The sequence below is a fragment of the Harpia harpyja genome, chromosome 4 (assembly GCF_026419915.1).
Source record: "Harpia harpyja isolate bHarHar1 chromosome 4, bHarHar1 primary haplotype, whole genome shotgun sequence".
NCBI lineage: Eukaryota > Metazoa > Chordata > Aves > Accipitriformes > Accipitridae > Harpia > Harpia harpyja.
The window spans coordinates 40,394,703-40,413,085 of NC_068943.1; the positions used below are offsets into that span (position 1 = coordinate 40,394,703).

At 46.1% G+C, this 18,383-nt stretch overlaps 1 protein-coding gene across 4 annotated transcripts in view; it reads left to right on the forward strand.

The window, feature by feature from the left end:
* Positions 1–2,025: 2,025 nt before the first annotated feature.
* FLI1 (Fli-1 proto-oncogene, ETS transcription factor) overlaps positions 2,026–18,383 on the forward strand; it is an 89,328-nt gene continuing 72,970 nt past the window's right edge. The window contains exons 1-2 of one of the 4 annotated variants that reach the window (XM_052786342.1): positions 2,026–2,405; positions 4,424–4,532. In XM_052786342.1, coding sequence (XP_052642302.1) covers positions 4,467–4,532 — 66 coding nt within the window. In that variant the 5' untranslated portion in view covers positions 2,026–2,405; positions 4,424–4,466. Of the gene's footprint in view, positions 2,406–4,423; positions 4,533–15,555; positions 15,850–18,383 lie in introns of those variants that run through there. The other 3 variants (XM_052786343.1, XM_052786345.1, XM_052786344.1) reach the window with 3 other exon arrangements.

Consider the following 18,383-nt stretch of genomic DNA (forward strand, 5'->3'; position numbering starts at 1 on the left):
TTTGTGGGTTTTAAGTCACTGTGTTCCTAGCACCCTGTTAAAGGGGGCATGGGCACAGGCAAGAGCAGCTGCCACGGGAGCGAGCTGGAAGCGCCTATGTGCGAGAGGGAGAGATTTCATAGGCATCTTTAAAAAATCACTGCCAGTGATGAATGTTGAAATGTTGCTTACATACAAGTCACCTACAGTTTGTTGATGAAAACTTGAAATGTCATGTCTGCATTGGAGCTATTTGTGTAAACAAAAGTTCTCTAACTTTCTCTGCTCGGGAGTGTGTTGGGGGCGGGGGGGTGATTTTTTTTTTTCGTCTCCAACGCTACAGCTGTTTCCAATTTGCCAGCAATTTTCTTTTGGGCTAGTAAAGCTCCCAAGATGACTGCAACTAGCCACATGGGTTTCTTGACTCGACTGTGGGGTTTGATTACAAGGGCTAGCAAACCCAGCTCAAGATTCAGGGCAAGCATTTCCCCTGAACTTGTAAGTGCTTTACATCCTAAGTTTTTGTTAACGCCAACCTTTAAAGTTTATTTCATTGCAGCTTATTAGGTGCGTGTGCTCAGTGGTCCTTGTCAGAGCTAGGCTGAGATTTTGAGCACGTTTGCTTAAAAAATAAAGGAAACTCGCAGGGAAAATGCGCGGGGGGGAAGAGATGCGAACGCCTGTTAGCTGCCCCTCAATGCAAATAAGAGGAAGAGGGGTTTGTTAACACAATAGTAAGCCCTCGGGGTTCCTCTTCAGCTACGTGTTTTGTGTAATTCACACGTGGAAACGTGAGAAAAGAATGAAAAATGACTTTGAAATGTGATCCGATTCGGTCGCTAGCTAGCTCGGTTGTGAGTGTGCAGAAAGAGTTGTTCACATCCCCACAGAATAATGAGATTAAGGCTTGCAAACGGCATTTTTAACCCCGATGCACGCGGGTTTTTTAAAAAGCCATTTAAAAATGACAAGGCTTCTTAGGGTTTTTTTCGATTCCCTTTCTCTCCTATGCACGTCGCAAGTCCCTCCTGTCGCTTTGATTTTTCCTTCCATCGGAAGTTATCTTCTCCCTAAAATCCCCGTCGCTTTACCTTGCCTAGGAAACTGTTTCTCTTAACACAAACAACAACAACAATTATAATAATAACAAAGAATCTGAAGAATTTCTATATTAAGAAGCGGCTCTGGCGAGGTCCCTGGTCACTGGGTACAGGTCTGAGTCTGTTTTCCTTGGAAATTGGGAGGAATGCTAAACGCCTCGTCTACCAGAGAGTAAATTCTGTGCGGAGCTCTAGGCACGGCTCCCAAGTTGCCCTTTCACCCCTTCACTTTATATGTTCCTCTTATTAAGGAGAAAAATGTTTCAATATGTTGGAATTTGGGGCAAAGCCGGGAAGGAGAGAAAGAGAATAGAGAGTGGAAGGACATTTTCCAATAGTTTTGGTAACCCTTCTGAGGGTTACATTTAAAATTGATGTCGTCCTAAAATCCCTGGAAGTTTCTTTCCCAGGTTAGTGCAAAATATTATCTGCGAACCCTTCTGAGATGACAATACGCACCAGAAACGTGACCCCGTTTGGGAAAAAATATATCCCTGAACTGAAGATGTGTTTCCTTTCTCTCCCTAAATGTGTTACTATTTGATAGGGTATTATTAAATAGCTAAAAGGATCTGGAGGTTTCAGCTTGCAGAGAGAAAGGCTGAATTCTTGATCCAATAGAGAGAATAGTTTCGAGACGATTTCATCTCTCTTTTCCAGCCATGTGCATCTGCAGCGTCGTCTGTCATATTTTCGGTTCTGCTTCAGGGGGAAATGGGTTAACTATTTTCAAGGTAAGAGTCAGGGAAAAAAGCTCAAAGTAAGGAACGATGATTTAAAAACGGATATTTGAAACTTCCTTATTTAAAAGGGGGATTTAAAGTAGCACTTGAGCTCCACTCAGCGTCTCTTTTCGGCTTGACTCCTCAGCAATATTTTTTTAAAGAAAGTTGTGAATTTTCTCTCTCTCTTTTTTTTTTTTCCTGGTTGTTCTTTAAAGTGGCGAGTAGCGCCAGGCAGGCTCATTGGGCGAAGATGCCACATAGCCATGATTAATCTGAGGGAGCAGCTGAAATATTGATAAGGGGGAAAGCGGAAATCAAATGAAAAGTAGAGGGCATAGAAGAGAGGGAAAGGAAAGCACGTCCTGGAGCTGCGAGCATTACAGAAGCCCCCTGAGGAAATGCCTGGTTGATGCAGCCTGTCTGGATGGGCTGGGAATTTTAACTTCAGCGCTGCTTTGGATCTAACAAGTTTAATCTCTCCTCTTTGCAAAACTGCAGCGGCAGGGTAGTAATCCAGAACTGGTGGGGAGTCTTATTTTTGGTCTCAACCTGGATCTTTACAAACTGGTCTGCCACTGGTTGAGGGGAAAGGGTATAAAAGGTGAGTCATTTAAATAATAGTAATAAGAATAAGCAAGAGGCGAATCTAAAAGTAATTTAAGAGGCCTTTTTATATTGCGGCTGATGCTGGCAGGGCAATACGATTGATAAATAATCCACAGCAGACTTCTTAAGACTGGCTCCAAATATGCAGATGTATTTATTTATATGAACATGTGTAATTATAAGAGGGAGGTAATCGGGGGTGGGGGGATAGCTAATCAGGGGTAAAGAGGGGAGCAGGGGAAACTGATATGTGAATCCTTGACCCTAGAAAATTTACTGGCTAAGCAAAATTACCTTGTCCCTCAACTCTGTCTACCCCCACCCCCCGTTGCAAGTTCAGAAGCAAAAGAAACTGGAATGTGTTAGGAGGGAGGACGACAGAAAAAAGAATTGTACTTATCAGAAACACATTGTCGATTTTATAATCAGTTGCCCTTCTGTGCCAGCTGGCTGCGTAATAAATGCTTTAAAAATCAATAAAAGGCGGGGGGGGGAGAGTTACGTGCAGATAGCGAACTTTTATTTTCCAGAGTTGTTGGGCTGTGGGATTTTTTTTTTTTTTTGCTTTCTCTCTCCTTTTTTTTTTTTTTAAATCAGCAGATGTTTCAAAGCTGGCTTTAGGGACACGGAGGTGTTTCCCTGGCTCTTTGGCATTGCTGGGGGCGAGGACGGGCTCTCACCGCGGGGGGGGGGGGCGGGGGGGGGCAGCTCCTGAGATGAGGGAACAGGCAGCTCCAGCGCGGCGCGGGTTTCTTCATTAATCAAACGAAGGCTATTTCGTGATTAACCAGCGGTGTCTGGGTTGTATTAGATGCGGGCAAACTGAACTAGCTGCAAAGTTAGGACCCCACAGCTTTTCCTGAAGAGCTTGCAAAAAAAAAAACCCCAAACCCAGGAGTATTGACCGCTCGTGCGCTCTCCTTTATGCCTCTTTCTAATTCTGTAGTAGAATTTGTCTATAGTAAATTCTGGGTAAATCTCTAACTTTTCCCTTCCCACCCCGCGAAAATGGGACCGTCAGAATAGCAGCACTTCGGAGCTGCATACTAAGGGGGAGGGCTCGTGCTTCTTAACGATGCACTAATTACAGTAAGCTAATCGCTTTCTGGTGCTTTCCAAGGGGACTAAAAATCCTGAGAGGAGCGGGTAGGAAAAAACAGTTGTCGGATAGTTTAGTGACTGCAGATTTATTTTCCCACACACCATTACATTTTTCACTATCGTTGTTAATCTCTGCATCTCCGTAGTGATGACTTGGGGGGGGGGGGGGGCAAAAAAACCTGTTCATCAGGAGATCATTAAGTCTTAGAAGTACAGAAAAACAGATGTACTGCGTTGATGCAAGCCTGAGATAAAGCACCGCTATGTTTGACTGAGTAACGGCACTATCCCAAATAGAAGGGCTGAGATTGACAACCCTGGGGTTTTTTTAATTGCTATTTGGAATGATGCTTCCGTTCGCTATATTTTTTTTTTAATTTATTGTTTAATTATTATTGGTGAGAAAGGTTCTTTAAATCAATAGAGGCCGGCAGGTTAATGGCTCGGAATGGTTTCAATGAGTCACGAAAGGCAACTGCCCTTCATTTAGCCAAGTGAAACCCTTGGATACAAGTCAATAGGGTTAACTAGTCTCGACATGAAAACATGAGTATTTCAGCTGGCTTTTAATTGTTGGCTAAGAAATTCAGTTAATCAAATGTCAAACATTTCCCTCTGCTCTGGTCAAAAGTGAAGAAGGCTCTTTTCCTGAGGAGAGGGGAGGAATCCAAAAGCAAAACCAAACTGTTGTTAAAGCATAGAAATAAAACCCTGCTTTATGAAGTCCTCTCTATTACTTGACTTTTAGTTACTGTGGTGGACGTTTTTCTGTGTCCTTTAAACGGTACACTTAAATGCTTGATCACTTCTCTTTAAATGTTATTACTAATCTTACTTTTCAAGCAATGCTTTGTTTCTTTACTTTTCCACATACTATATATGACCTGATTTTTTTTTTTTTTTAAATTTCAGGTCAATTTTAGGACCTTTAGATATATCTATTAAACAAGTAAGGATGTTTCAGACTGTACCAGACACTTCGTCTTACGTCAAGGTAAGACATGACAGCATCTTTAAACAGGTAATGTCAAAAATTACAATCCTCCAAAATTCGCAATCACTTGTATTAGTTGAAAATCTCATTCCCATTCTCACTGAATTTAGCAGAAAAAAATCCCTCTACCTTTGGTAGGAGAGGGGTTAGAGTCTCAAGTATCAGAGTTATCATTCTGGAAATATGCAGCATTGAGTCAAAAGTTGTATCATCAGGGACCAACAATGTGTTAAAGTGGTCTTTTCTTTTATAATGCATTGATGCTTGGTTTGATGGGTTATACTATAACTAGTATTATAATGAGGGTGTCCTGAATTACATTATAGTAGTGGTTTGTTGCTCTGAAACCAATATGATAGTGGTGGTGTGCTACCAATGTTATATCATAGTGGTTTTCTTAAATTGGCTTCCAATTTTCTGATTTCCTAGATACCATTTAGTCTTGAACCAGAGCTGAATTTCATTTAATATCCCCCTACTTCTCTGCTGTGCCAGCTACTGAATTCAATATGCAAGATGATATGTGAAGTTATGTTTTTTGAAAGGTACATTTCAAAATGGATTTAGAGGGGAAAAAATATTTAATGAGCTAAACCAAAACATCTCTTTCAGTTACCAGAAATGGATTTGTCACACCAGGAAATGCTACATAACACTGGGATTTCTTTCACAGTGTTACTTATGGTTTTCCTTGAGCAATGCTTCCATACAATTTAGTAGGCAAACAGACTTCAGTTAGTTTTACTGATAATGGCTAATGCCAGATACTGCTAGATCTTGTACTCTAAATAGTTGTTTGTATATCTTCTTTTTAAGCAAAAAATATGGATCTTGGAATGTATTTTGATGGGCCACTTCTGCCTCTTTCTTCTTCATAAGATTAAACCAAATACCAAAGAAGGGTTGGCACAGCCTTGTCCCTTTATAACTCAATTGAGTACTATATTATATTTGACATTATATAGGTTTTTTTCCACAACAGTTCCCAAGAATGTAAATAAACCAAGCCTGGGACATCTGGGTTACACGTTTAAGGCAAACCCTGCATGCAACAGCACTTAGGGAAAATCTAAAACACAAGCCTCTTCTCTCCCAGGCTGAAGAAACACAGAAGGGTGTTAACTAGAGCTGGGTGGATAATTTGTAATGAATAATTTATTACAGGAATTTAGTCTCCTCCCCCCCACCACCTTAGTCAATGATCCATGTGCCAATTGTGACTTTCATGTACATACACATTATTGGAAATCATTCACTGAATGATTTCTGTATATAATCCCTAAGCTATGGCTCATTTTGCAGGCAGTTTGTTAGGAGTATTAGTATTTGAAATGCAAGGTTGGTGGGATGACTCCCAGGTCATGTGGCATTACTTGTATTCCCTGATTGGGTGAACTTGTGCAGTTCTCTGGACCAGGTTTCTAGAGCAAATCCAACCAGGAATAGTCAAGATTCCATATTCAGTTGATATCCCCCAAAATCACACTCCTAGCTCAGCGTTTCAGGGAATGTTGGTGATTTAATTTTGCTTATTAAATTCTTATAGCTTTGGACCAGATTCTGGAAGAATAGAAACTCTGTGGAAAACAAATGAAATCCAAGTCTCACAAAAGCAAATTCACTCAAAGTTCAAGAAAAGAAACACATTATGCAGTCTGTGCCCAGCTTTAGCATTAATTTCTCTTTGGAGTTCCTGTATGTGAGAAATGATCTGAGATGTGTTCTGTTTACAATGAAGAGATGAAGGCCCTTTGACATCCTATAGTATGGTATCATTGCCTTTTGTTGTGAGGCTAGATCCAGCCACCGCTCCAGTTAGTAGCAAAATTCCTTTTGAATTAAGTGGAACCAAGATCCAGGCCTAAATAATTTAGCATTCCAGCAGGATTGAGTGAGTCTGTCTGCAACTGTGTCGGGATAGCCTTCTCATTAAGTACAATCCTGCAGGCAAAGTGCTTGGACAAAGTTCCCTTCACATAAGCATGTGTTTTATCCACCAGGAAGAACTCCTCAGGCTGGACTTATATCCAGTGTTTCAGCAGTGGAGGGTTAAGTGAGCTGTGTGATGCTGAACTCTGCCTTTTATTACAACCCTTCATCATCAGCTGCCATTATTTTGGGCAAGGACCTTGTCTTTGGTATTTTGTCTGTGAAGCTTCATTCACACCAATGTCATTGGGGAAATGACTTGTTCCTGTCCTTAAAAAACTCAACAGGATTTTGACAGAAGTCTCTTAAGACTGACCCAAAGTCTCCTGAAGACAAAGGAAACATTTCCCGTTGACCCTTAAAAGTTTTAAGTTGGGCAGCTCAGTACCAGTGGTGCAAAATGGTACCTGGGTAGCTCATTCAGACCAGTGAGGCTGTTCATAGAAGTAGGAACATGGTTAAATTCAGGAGAATTAGAACCTTAAACACATGGGATAGGTCAGTCTCTGGCCCCTCTGCATTTGGTGATGTCTTCTACTGTCTTGAACGCGTCCAGAGCCAACAGAGAGATTCTGACAATGACTGGCTTATTTGTAGAAGAGGTGGGACTGACTAATGATCTAGGCAGATAGTCAGGAAACATGGGTACAGGTCCAAGCCCTGACAGAGTGGGCTTGGTGTTCCTGAGCAAGACACTTCAACTCTCTGTTCCTCCATTTCTCCATCTTTAAAGTGTGGATGGAAGTGCTGTGCAAGAACAAGGCGCTGTTCAGGTTTAGACAGCACCTGCCTTCTCTTTCCTGCTTCCCCACACTGATCTTCGAGGACTTCCCAAGTTGTGGTGAGCAAGAAGTTTGAAAAGCAGGAGGTTGAGTTCCAATTCCTCTCTCTTCCCAGGTCTTTTTTTAAATTATTATTATTATTATTTTATTTTCATGTCATTCCTTCTCCAGAAAAACATATTTGCTTGTCTTGTGGGAGGGAGAAGTATTTTATTTATTACTTTTGTGGGATCTCAGTTGATGATATGTACACTACCCCCATTACACAGCAGAAAAAGCAAAATTAGGATCAATGTCTTCTATAAATCCTCTTCAACAGAGGCACCACGTATATAAACTTTATATTTATTCTGTGCCTTGTACAGAAAAATGCCTCATCTCTATCTGTGGTGACCGAGAGGGGGTTGCTAGCAGGCTGTTCCACAGGAGCTCCCAGGAGCAACAAATTCACTGTCATACCCCTGGGGTACAAAATAGCCTAGGACCACCTTCAGGCCACACTGTTTTTCTTGTCATGGCTTTCAAAATGCAAGAGAGGGGTGGGACTGGAGGAGGAAGAGGAGGATTTCATTTTTAAAATGGCTTGTGTTAACAAGGGTGGTTTATGTTGAGTCATACTGGCGAAGTTCAGCTTCTCAGTGTTGTAATCTTGATTTACATCACAACCACATAGGACCTATGGATCTGTATCTAAAGCACTGTTAAAAGATCCTATATAACCTCATGACAGGACTACCCAATCTTCTCTCATACACACTTTTTGTATGGGCCTTAACATGATAGAGGGGTAGGAAAACTCAAATATAAAAAATCATTTTGATCCTTACTGGTTTATTCCACATAACTGATAAAGTATTTCTATTCCTTATACTGTTAGGGGACTTGCTGATCTGCAAGTACTTAATCATTTACAGTATATCAGAGGGTGCTAATCTCATCTAAACATGAGTATTTGACTTTAGAGAATGAAACGTGTAATATAATTGGGAAATTAAATTTAAAAGACAGCACTGGAATCCTGACTGTAGGGATATGGAAAGAATTAGGGCTATAAGCAAAGCAACATGACCTCTGAGTACTGAATTTTTAATTATTACCATTGCCACAAACTATTCCGGGCCACAGGAGTCTTTGCTCCCCTTCTGCACTGCCAGTTTGTGGTTTAAAATGTGTGTAAAGGCAGGCGGTACAAGAATAATTTTGGGGGTGTGTTATTCACCCGCGCTTTTCTCCTGCCCTTCGGCAACATCCAAACGCTTATCTCCTCTTCTATCACTCCCCTCCTCGCACAGAGAAAGTCATTGCTTCTGCTTTCGGTTCCCCAGCCCGTAAACACAGCTCCTGCCCTTCCCTCCCCAAGGCAGCGCCTGAAGCTCTCGGGGCTCTGCCGAGCATCCCGGGGCCGGGATGAACTTCCCTTCTTCTGGAGCCCCTTTTCCAGGTACAAGCCCTGCCAGCTTGAGGCAGGACCGGCTGGGAAAAGTCCCTTGGCCTTCGCAGGAGAAGTCAAAGGAGAGGGCAGCGATTCTCCCCATCACACGGGAGCGGGTATCCTGGCATCACCCCTGCTTTTCCCCTCCTTTCCTCTGCCACGCCTGGGGATGATATTTAAAACAGTCTCCCGAGGGGGGGAATAATTAAGGCAGTTCCCCAGAAACAGCTCGGGTAACGCGCTGGACACCCGGAAACTCGGTGGGCTTGGGGGAGGCAGCGTGCTCGCCCCCCACTCCGACCCCCTGGGGGGTTTTGGGGACCGGCCACAAAGAAACTTGCGTGCTCCCCTTTGCGAGCTTGTGCGGAAAATTGTCTCCAGCCCAGACCTTTGAAAGGGCACGAAGATGGACTTTCCTCCGGGAAGGAACCACCGTGCAAGGGCGGGACTTCTCGCTTTAAAAAAAAAAAAAATGGATTTCATGCAGCCATAACGTTTGTGGGACCGTACAAAGAAGCATATTCACGGAGGCAAAATAGTCTGGGTGGCTGGAAACAATATTTGGTTTGTTCTTGCCTTCACTCTGCCTGGAAAGTTTACAGAAGCCCTAAAGAGAGAGGGGATTTTTAAAATATTTTATATTTTTTGAAGGACAAAACAGTGAGATTTTCTTTGGAGCGGGCACTACGAAGGCTACTGACAAACCTTGATGTTATCTTTCCCGCTGAGCAGTAGCAGCCAGAGGCTGCTCGGGGACAGGTTGCAAGGAAAGAATATCCCGTTATTTCTTGGGGGTTTTTGCAACAGAAATCTCGCAGCAGACATGGTGCCTCATGAATCAGCCGAGGGGAAGAAGCTGCCGAGGGACCTGTGCACGGGTCATCCGTCCCACAGGTGCTCAGAGATGCAGGGATGCTGGAAATGCGGCTGTGTGGAACAGACAGAAACCTGCCTCATGCTCTTAAGAACAGCTAGAGAGCCTTAGCCTGGCAGAAAAGGGAAAATCAAAGCCTTCGTGGACTGGTTTTTCCCCAGTTCAGGTAGAGTTGCTCCTGCTGGGAGCATCTTCTTGCGCATTATCCGTTTCTGCTTTTTTTTTTTTAATTTTTTTTTTGCAATTCCTGGCGTCGCTCAGAATTTCAGTTCCTCCCACCTGGGTTGGGGAAGACGGGACCAGACACCTCCAGAGAAGGTGGGAATTGCAGTAGCTTTGTCGGCAGGTGTAAAGTGGGCAGAAGCTGCTGTGAACTGTTACGTCATTCTCACACTTCGTGATGATTAATCTACATACATACCGAATCGTTCTCCTTTTTTCTTCTTATTTTTTTTTCCCCCAAGCTCATTTCTTGAGGCAGAAACGCTGCTAAGTTGTTAGACTTTAACAAGTCGTTGATTAATGCCTCATGACAACTCGGTGCTTAAGGATTTAGTTCTTATTTGCACTTACCTCTCTATTTTAAATAGAAAAATCCCTTTCCACTTCCCGGTGTCCAGCGAAGCCCGCCTGACTTTTTTCCCGTGCTCAACCCCAGCGCTGCGTGGGGAAGGGCTGGCATTGTTTCTTCCCCTCTTTACCTTCAAGACACGGTTTGAACTTAGGTCGAGAAGGTGAGAGAAACGTTGTTCCTCTCGTGGAAATGTAGCACGTTGGAGCTTTCTAAAAGAAACCAGGCTCTCGGGCACAAGGGACACGCTTTTACAGTGACTCCCGCCTTTAGACAGCAGCATTCAAGCAACCAACCCCCCTTCCTTCCCCAACTCTGCGACCTTCTAATGGCTCCGTTCTTTCACAATTTACAGCAAAAACGCCCCCCCACCAATACGCTGGATCCAGGGAATTTTGTATTCCAGCCTTTCCTATGCTCTCCCAGCCCTGTGTTTAGAAAGAGAGCGGGTGTGGAGGGAGAGGGGAGAAAAAGGGAAGAAAAAGAAAGTGAATGCTAAGGGGGAAAAATGCTTTAAATCTTTCCTGCAAATCTCCAAATATATGAAGTCTGAGGAACAAATTCAAAGCAGGCACGGACGCCTGAAGAGAAGTTAGAGAGAAATATTCTGTTCCATTCAAGCGCATCAAGGGTCTCGCTGAAGTCTTGTTTGGCTAAGGTCAGACGAGACTGGGTTCTCCAATAAAAATAAATCTCAAATTAATTATGGCCTCAAGCGAGGGGCCAGACGTTTGGAGCTAGTGCACTGCAGTCTGTTTTTTTGGCCTTCAGTATTTTTGGTTTTTTGTGCCTTAGCTTTTCAATAATTGCGGGGTGGGGGAGGAAGGGAGGGCGGGGGCTGGTTTATTGGGACATGGAGCTCAAATAAAACTAGCCAGGACACTGCTTACCCCACTCTTCGCCTAATTGCGATGCAGCTTCAAAGCTACTGCATCTTCTCCACACCACTTTTAAGACATTATGTTTTACTTAGTACCGATTAGCAGTGAATAACTTTCCGGCTTCAAGTTCCCAAATCCCATGGGCTGTTCCTGTAGACCAAGAGGTAGGAGGGACCCGATCCTTCAGTTGTGGGGCTGGAAAACTCTACTGATTCCTTTTTATTGCTGTAGCTGAAAAGCAGAGGTTTGCCCAATTAGTTTAGTTTAGAATTGGGATTCGTTTCTGGGGATCAAATCCCAGGGCTGTAGTGTGGGCTTTTTGCTTGTAAGAATGTGGGTTTAGAAAATAAACAAAACACGTTGCGTTTTTCATTCTGCAACGGAGTCGGTGCCAGAGGAGACTCAGACCCGGAAATTTTAAACATTCACTGAAGTTGGTGGAGATTTTCCCTCTAGTAAAGACCGGAGCAGAATAGACGCTGGCATTCTGCTAATACAGCTCCGGGCAAAGAATGATGGTAAATATTGTAAATACGTTTATAGACGATAGAATATATAGGAGGTTTTATATATATATAAATATATACACACACAATATACCTAGCGCAAGCTGTGTGTGTATATAGATACAAAAAGATAGTTTAAAAAAAGAGGACACTTTGTCACAGTTAGCGGGTAGTTAGTGGGAAACAAGCCACTTTCTAGCGACAAAGTCAAGGCGTGGCTGCTGGTTTCTGGGGCTCCCCTCCCCTATTTACCGCGCTAGTTCAAAACCACAGTCCCAGGCTGGGGGTTAAGGAGAGCTCAGCTGATGTTGTTCGGGTAAGAGAGGGTGATATAAGCCAAACCCCTTTCCCATCCTCCGAAAGTAATATTTCTAACCTGCAGCTGAGGCCCGGGAAGGTTTTCGTTATGTTTATTCCTGCAGAATAACTAGACGGTTTTAATTATGAAGCGATGACCGCTAATCCCGCCTGAATTACAGACAGAAAATCCATATCTTTGAGGTTATGTAGTCCCGCGAAGGACCGGCATTGAACTACACCGAGGGGTTAACTCCTTTGATACTGGACGTGAAATAGTCCTGGGCCAAACTCCCCCCAGCATCTCCTTATTAATTTCAATAGGACCACGCCAAAACCCGGCGTTTTCACCTTCTCTGTGTGAGGCTGCGGTCGTTGTAATCCAACGTTGTAATCCTTATAAAAGGACGAAGAGAGGAGGTGGGGACATGCCAAGTGCTTGAGATCAATATTGAACTAATTAAAAACTTGGGTCGAGAATTTCGTTTCATTCATAAGGGGAGTGAAAAAAAAAAAAGAAATAATAATTGAGGAGTAACTGATTTCTACCAGCCTGTCCCAATGTAAGCATTTGAAATCTTCCGTGATTGCCAAGATCAAATGATTTTCCAGATGTCTGGTGGTAACCACATTAAACAGATCATAATTCCTTTACTGTATATACATATGCATCCAAAAGCTGAGCATCAGATTAAAAATTGCGCACATGGATCAGCACCGTGCCCGGCGATGGCTTTGCTTTCCCCTGCCTGTCTTTGCTCCCTTCCTCTCAAACAGTTAAATACCCAAAGTCCCACTGAACAATCACCTAGGATGATTCAGAGCTTGGCGCACGGAGTTTGTGAATATTCCAGCCTTTTCCAAAAAGTTTGAGATGACTTCAAGGGTGGTTTTTTGTTTGGGGTGTTTGGGTTTGTTTTTTTTTTCAGGCGGGAGAAAAAAAAAAAAAGAAAAGATGAAGCAAAGGTTCTATTGTTACATTATTTGGGAGGAAAATAGTAGATTGTTCGGCTTGTCTGTTACAATGTTTAACAACTTCGCTCATTACCTTATCTCTTGGACTTTTCGCAAATCTTATTTTAGACCAAACACAAGAGGTAAAGGAGGGATCAACCCTAATGGACCCGATCTAACAAGTGACCCGAAGAGGCTTCATTTCGAGCCATCCTCAGACATGCAAAATAAACCCCTGGGGGTCACGGTGCCCGTCTGGCAATAAAATGCGGAGCTGGGCTCCTAAAATATCTCAAGGTGGGATGGAGGGAGGGTGTCTGTTTGACGTCTTCCAGCCTTTGGGAGCACTGGGGATCCGCTGCGGGTGCCGGACTTGTTTGGCTCTTCAGCCCGGAGCTGGGGAAAGGGTGTTCTGCAAATGTTGGGCTCCTCTCCCATAAGCTGGGCACGTTTTCAGGTGGTTTCTCCCTGCCGCTCTCAGCTTCCCGCCTCTCCCCCACCGCCAGCCCGTCCAAGACCTGTCTGTCACGCAGCCTAAAACCAAAAGTCTCTGTGAGGTCCGTGGATGACAGAGGTTCCTTCCAGGGTATTTTTTTTTTTTTCCCCTTCCTTTCGCGGTTAAGATCCTCAGCCTGTCCTCTCCCTCACCCCCCACCCCCGTTGTTTTTCGGGGCTGGTAGAGAGTGTTGTCTAGAGAGGAAACCATTTGGGTTTTGAAAGGATGCGTTTCACTCTTCCCTTTAACCTCTTGCTTTTCTGGTTGCTGCAGCCTGCCATGTGGTAACGCTGAAGGGGGAGTGGGGAAGAGAGTATTTGCGGGGCGGGAGGCGGGGGGGGACGGGACAGAGGGCAGGGAAAAAGAAAGAGTAATGAGGAAAGCAAAGGGTTAACCGTGATTTCTTTTAATTGAACTCCAGTTCTTGTGGCCCTAGGCAAGGGGGGACCTGACCCCGCTAGCAGTATCCAGATGTGCTGCTCTCCGGGGACCCCAGCGCAGACCCCTGGATTGTAAAGCAGACAGGGGGAGGACGGGGGTGGGGGGAGAGGGAAGGCGGTCGGGCTGTCCCTTCTGCTCCCCCCCCCCCCCCCCCCTTCACCTCCTGGCTGCAGACGGCCTCAATCGCTGGCAAGCAGCAAGCCAAAACCTCCAGGTCTGGTCACGTTCAGTCCCGTGTCTGCATCTGAACTAAAAAATTGTAGCTGAATTGATGAGGCTAATTTCAGAGGAGGGGGGAGGGAGGGGAGGGAGGGGCAAGGGGGATCTACAGCTCTCTCCTGCCAGCTTCGGTCTTGGAGAAATAAAGTATTAATAAGGCATCTCTGCCGCAGCCGAGTAGAAACACTAGTGGCATTATTGCATTTCCCTTTTGGAAGGGGCGGGTGCAGAATAACTTTGGATATAATTTTGATTCCCCCCCCCTCCCCCTCCCCGTGGTTGGACTAAAGACAGGGGGAAACAAAAAGACTGGACACAACTGGCACTGGACAAGGTAATCCCCTCCACCGAGAGATCTGATGTGCAGGAGTGTCCTCCTGCCTTGACACTTTTCTTTCTTGGCTTCACCCTCCTTTTATTCCACCCTCTGCTCTCTTCCTCGGGCTGCAGCAGTTTGCAGAAGTGGGGAATAAAGGACGCCCAAAGTGTTGCATGATGTGTTCCGCTGTTAGCTGCTTGTTATTTTTGCAAGGGGGGGGGGGGGGCGGGGAAGCGAGTGAGTGGACAGGCGGGTATTCTCTCCTTTCCTCGGGTCCTTTGGAGGGTTTCAGCTTTTCCCGGAAAAAGGAAAGCGCGTTTCTCTTCTGGTGATCGCTCCCGTTTGAATGAAAGAGAGAATTGCACGTCAGGGGTTCGCCAGGTCTAAAATGAGATTTAAAGGCTGGTGGCTGGGTTTTTTTGCAGTGCCCATTCTGACACGGTATCCGGGAACGGAAAATTCAGCTGTTCTGACAATTATTGTAATTTTTTGTCATGTTTAGCTTATAAAGTGTTTTGGGGTTGGGTTTGTTTGGGTTCCCCCCCCCCCCCCGCCCCCGTCTGAGTGGGGTTTTAACAGCTTAGCGAGAAACTTGCACTGTGAGAGGAGGCTGGGGAAAGCACTCCCAGCCCCTGAAATGAAATGGATGGACTTCCATCCATCCATCCCTCCATCTCAGTATCTTTGCTTCAGAGCCCGATATCCCAACCCTCCAGACGACTGGGAGTGAAGGGAAGGGGTGAAAGTGGAAAAGACCCTCCACTTCCCTGCAGCCCCATTTCCAGCCCCTGTTTAATTGCTGGAGTCGTTTGTCTGTCTTGCATTATTGCACTTACTGCTCATTTCTGGCAGGGACTGGACCCTCGTCTCATGCTCCTTGCTGGGAGGCGTGAAGGAGAGGGGCCGGAGTATATTTTAAATACGTTTTAATCGCCAGACTTTTTTATTTTTCTCTCTCTGCCTGCCGCGACCGAAATGTATTTACGGTTTTCTCCCCTTAATTTTTGCCTGTGACTGGAAAACGCATTAATAAAAAAATCTGTGGGAAGAGACGGAAATTCAGTGAGTCAGGCTAAAGCTGCTCCAGCCAAAAGAAAAAAAAAATTGCAAAAAACATGTTAAACTGAACTGTGGGATGACACACGGCGCTCGCTAATACGGTTTGGGGTGCAAGGCAAGGTCTGCGTTGGACTGGCTGCCTTAGCGACAAACAAGAGCTGACAGAGGTAGCTATTGTTCTGCCCCTTCTTATCTAAATGGAGCAAATATCCTGTATGTAAAATATATATATTTTCATCAAGAAGGCAGGACCAGCGGAGAGACGAAAGTTTCCTTCTCGAGTGACTTCACTTCCCAAAATTAGCAGAAAAAAACGTTTCATCCGGTTAACTGTCTCTCTTTCGCTCTGCTGCAACAACCAAAGTTAAAAAAAAGAGAGAGACAGAGAGAGAGGGAGGGAGGGAGAGAGGAGGAGAGGGGATACAGAGAGAAAAGCAAAACCGCTGGAAGGGCAGGGAGAAAAGCAAAAAGAGAGAGAAGGATTAAAAACTTCAGGAGGCTTCGGTTGCAGGCTAAACCGGGTCAATGTGTGGAATATTGCTGGTACCGGCTGGAAGTTATTCTAGATGGACGGCACTATTAAGGTAAGGGGGGGGCAGGAGGGGCTGGGGGACCCCTCCAGCCGGTGGGGGGGGGGGGGTGTTGGGATGGGGCGCGGGGATCGGGGTCCGGCTCCGTCCCTCCGCCCCGGAGCGGCTGGTCTCTCCTCCTCCTCTTCCTCCGCTGCTCGCAGCGTGTCGGGGCTCTCCCCTTCGCCTCCCCGCTGCCCGGGGGGCTTCGCAGCCGACAGGGAGCCGGCTCGTACCCCCGCTCTGCGGGGCTGTGCGGGGCCAGCCGCCTGCCTGCCTGCCCCCCGCGGAGGTGGGGGGGGGACGAGGAGGGGGCCCCGGGGACCCGCCTGGCTCGGCGGAAAGGCAGTGACAGCTCCTGCCCCCGGGGCTGCGAGGCGCCTCGGAGAGAGCCGGGGTGCCGGGGGGGGGGAGGCTGGGGCCGGCGGCGAGAGCAGCTCGGAGGCGGCAGAGGCGAGAGCGGCTCCGAGCTTGGCCTCGGATGTGTGCCCCTGGCTCTGATTTCCTCGCCCGGCCCTGCTCGAAAGGCACTGCTGGTGCTGGTGGTCGCCCGTGGGTTTCCTCCAGCGATTTTTTTTTTATTATTATTTTGAGGGGGGGGGGGGAGCGAGGGACGGGGCGGTTTGGAGGAGAAACTTCACCCTAACTTGGGGCGAGGCCGGGGGAAGGGGAAGCAAAGAGTGTGGCAAAAAAACCGCGGACCAACCAACCTCTGGTGGCCTTGAGCAACCGAGGACGCTGCTGCGACTTGGAGAGCGGTTCCCCCTCCTTTACCCCCATCCGACCGGCTGGTCCGTCAGCCTCTGCAAAGCTAAACCAAGCCTTTTCCAAGCACCTAGAGGTGGCTCACGCTGTTTCTCAAAGCCCAGGCAGCAGAGGGCTGGCTTTCTTGCTGGAGGGGGGGACCCTTGTGCAGTTCTTACGGGCTCTTCTTGAGGGAGCACTGTAGTACAGAAGCAGCTCGAACAGAAGAGCCTTGAAGCAAGAGACGCTGTGGGTGTGTTTGGGTTGGAGGATTTCGAAAGATGCCTATCACCTGGGTGGGGTGTTGATCTCTTCTTAAAAGTCTTCTTTTGCTTTTTTGTTTTTTTTTTTTTGCTGACCTGGGGAGAAAGAAGCTGCAAACTGGCAGGAACTGAAACCTTCTCCCTTAGATTGCAGCTTGTGACAAGTGCACTGTTTGGAAGGGTCTCAAAAGAAGGGGGAGGGAAGGAGATGGGCAGGAAGAGAAATGGAAAGAGGAAAGAAGGAGGGAATGAAAGCGTGAATGTCGGAAAGGAGGAGAGAAAGCAGGAGCGTTGAAAGCACAAAATTTGGGAGGTATGGCAGGAATAAGACATGTTTCCCCCATCACCTCCTCAGATCTGTAGCAAAAGTAACCCGGCCCTCATTCAGGATACTTTTAGTGCACCACAACCTTCTTTGATTTGTGGAGCCCTAAATATTGTGCAGTGAAAGTGCAGAAATTTCCCATCTGTACGTTTGCTGCGGTGCACACATGGACTTGCTTTTCTGCACAGGCCACGAGCCCCCCCGCACCATCCTCTGAAAGGTGCTGAAGTATTTCCATGACCCACGTAACTTGTGGTGCCTACTGGTAGCTCCTCCTCTCCCCAGTCACCCCGTGTTACAAAGTATTATTGCCACCCCCCCCCTTCAGCCCCCCCCCCCCCCCCCCCCCCGGTTTGGAGATGAGGAACTGTGACACTTAGCAGCTAGGCCTACAGTCACGTTGCGGAGGCCGTGGCAAAAGGAGGAACTCAGCCGCATCCCAGGTCACTGTCCCGGCTCTTGGATCTGCCCTCTGACTGCTCTGCAGCCTTTTCTTATATTGTCCTGCCTCACTTGTAGTCCAAAAATAACTTGGCTGTTCGAGCTAAGAGAGACAGCATCCATACATACCAGGGTCTCCTCTTGGGTTCATTTACTGAGCAGTTCCAGGCTCATCAGCAAGTTGCTGCAGGTCCCCATGTCCTGTTTGCCGCCTCCTGTAATTTACCCCTTTTCTGGACCATGCGTTTAGATCAGTGCTCCTGTAGTGCCCTGAGGATTATCTGAGATTTCTTGCAAATTTTCTTAGTGGGGAGAAAAAGAGTGGGTTTCCAAGGACTATCAGACCCATGCATCAACAGATTTGCTGCAGCTCGCCACTAAAAGGAAGGGGTTAGGCCACCTTGCCTAGCTTGTCTCAGGTGAAGGGCAAGGGGAGAGGATGTGGCTTCAGATGCTTAAATGTTTTTAATGTGCTGAGCTCTATATATAACCTGTGCTTCAGGGTAGGTTTTCTATATTCTAGGACATAGTAAAGCAAACCTGTACTGTATCCAGAGGAAAGCAATTTAAAAGCAATCGTATTGTGAGATCTGCTCACTTGTAGGCTGTATGCACTGTTTTCTCTCAAAGCTGTGCATTTGTGTTGGGAAATAATATGGCAGAAAGATGCACATGAGTGACTACAGAGCAAGAAAAACACAGAAAAAGGCTTTCATTATCTAGAGCAAGAGCACGGTGAGGGACCAGATGAAATCTGTGTACCGGCATGGTTAAGA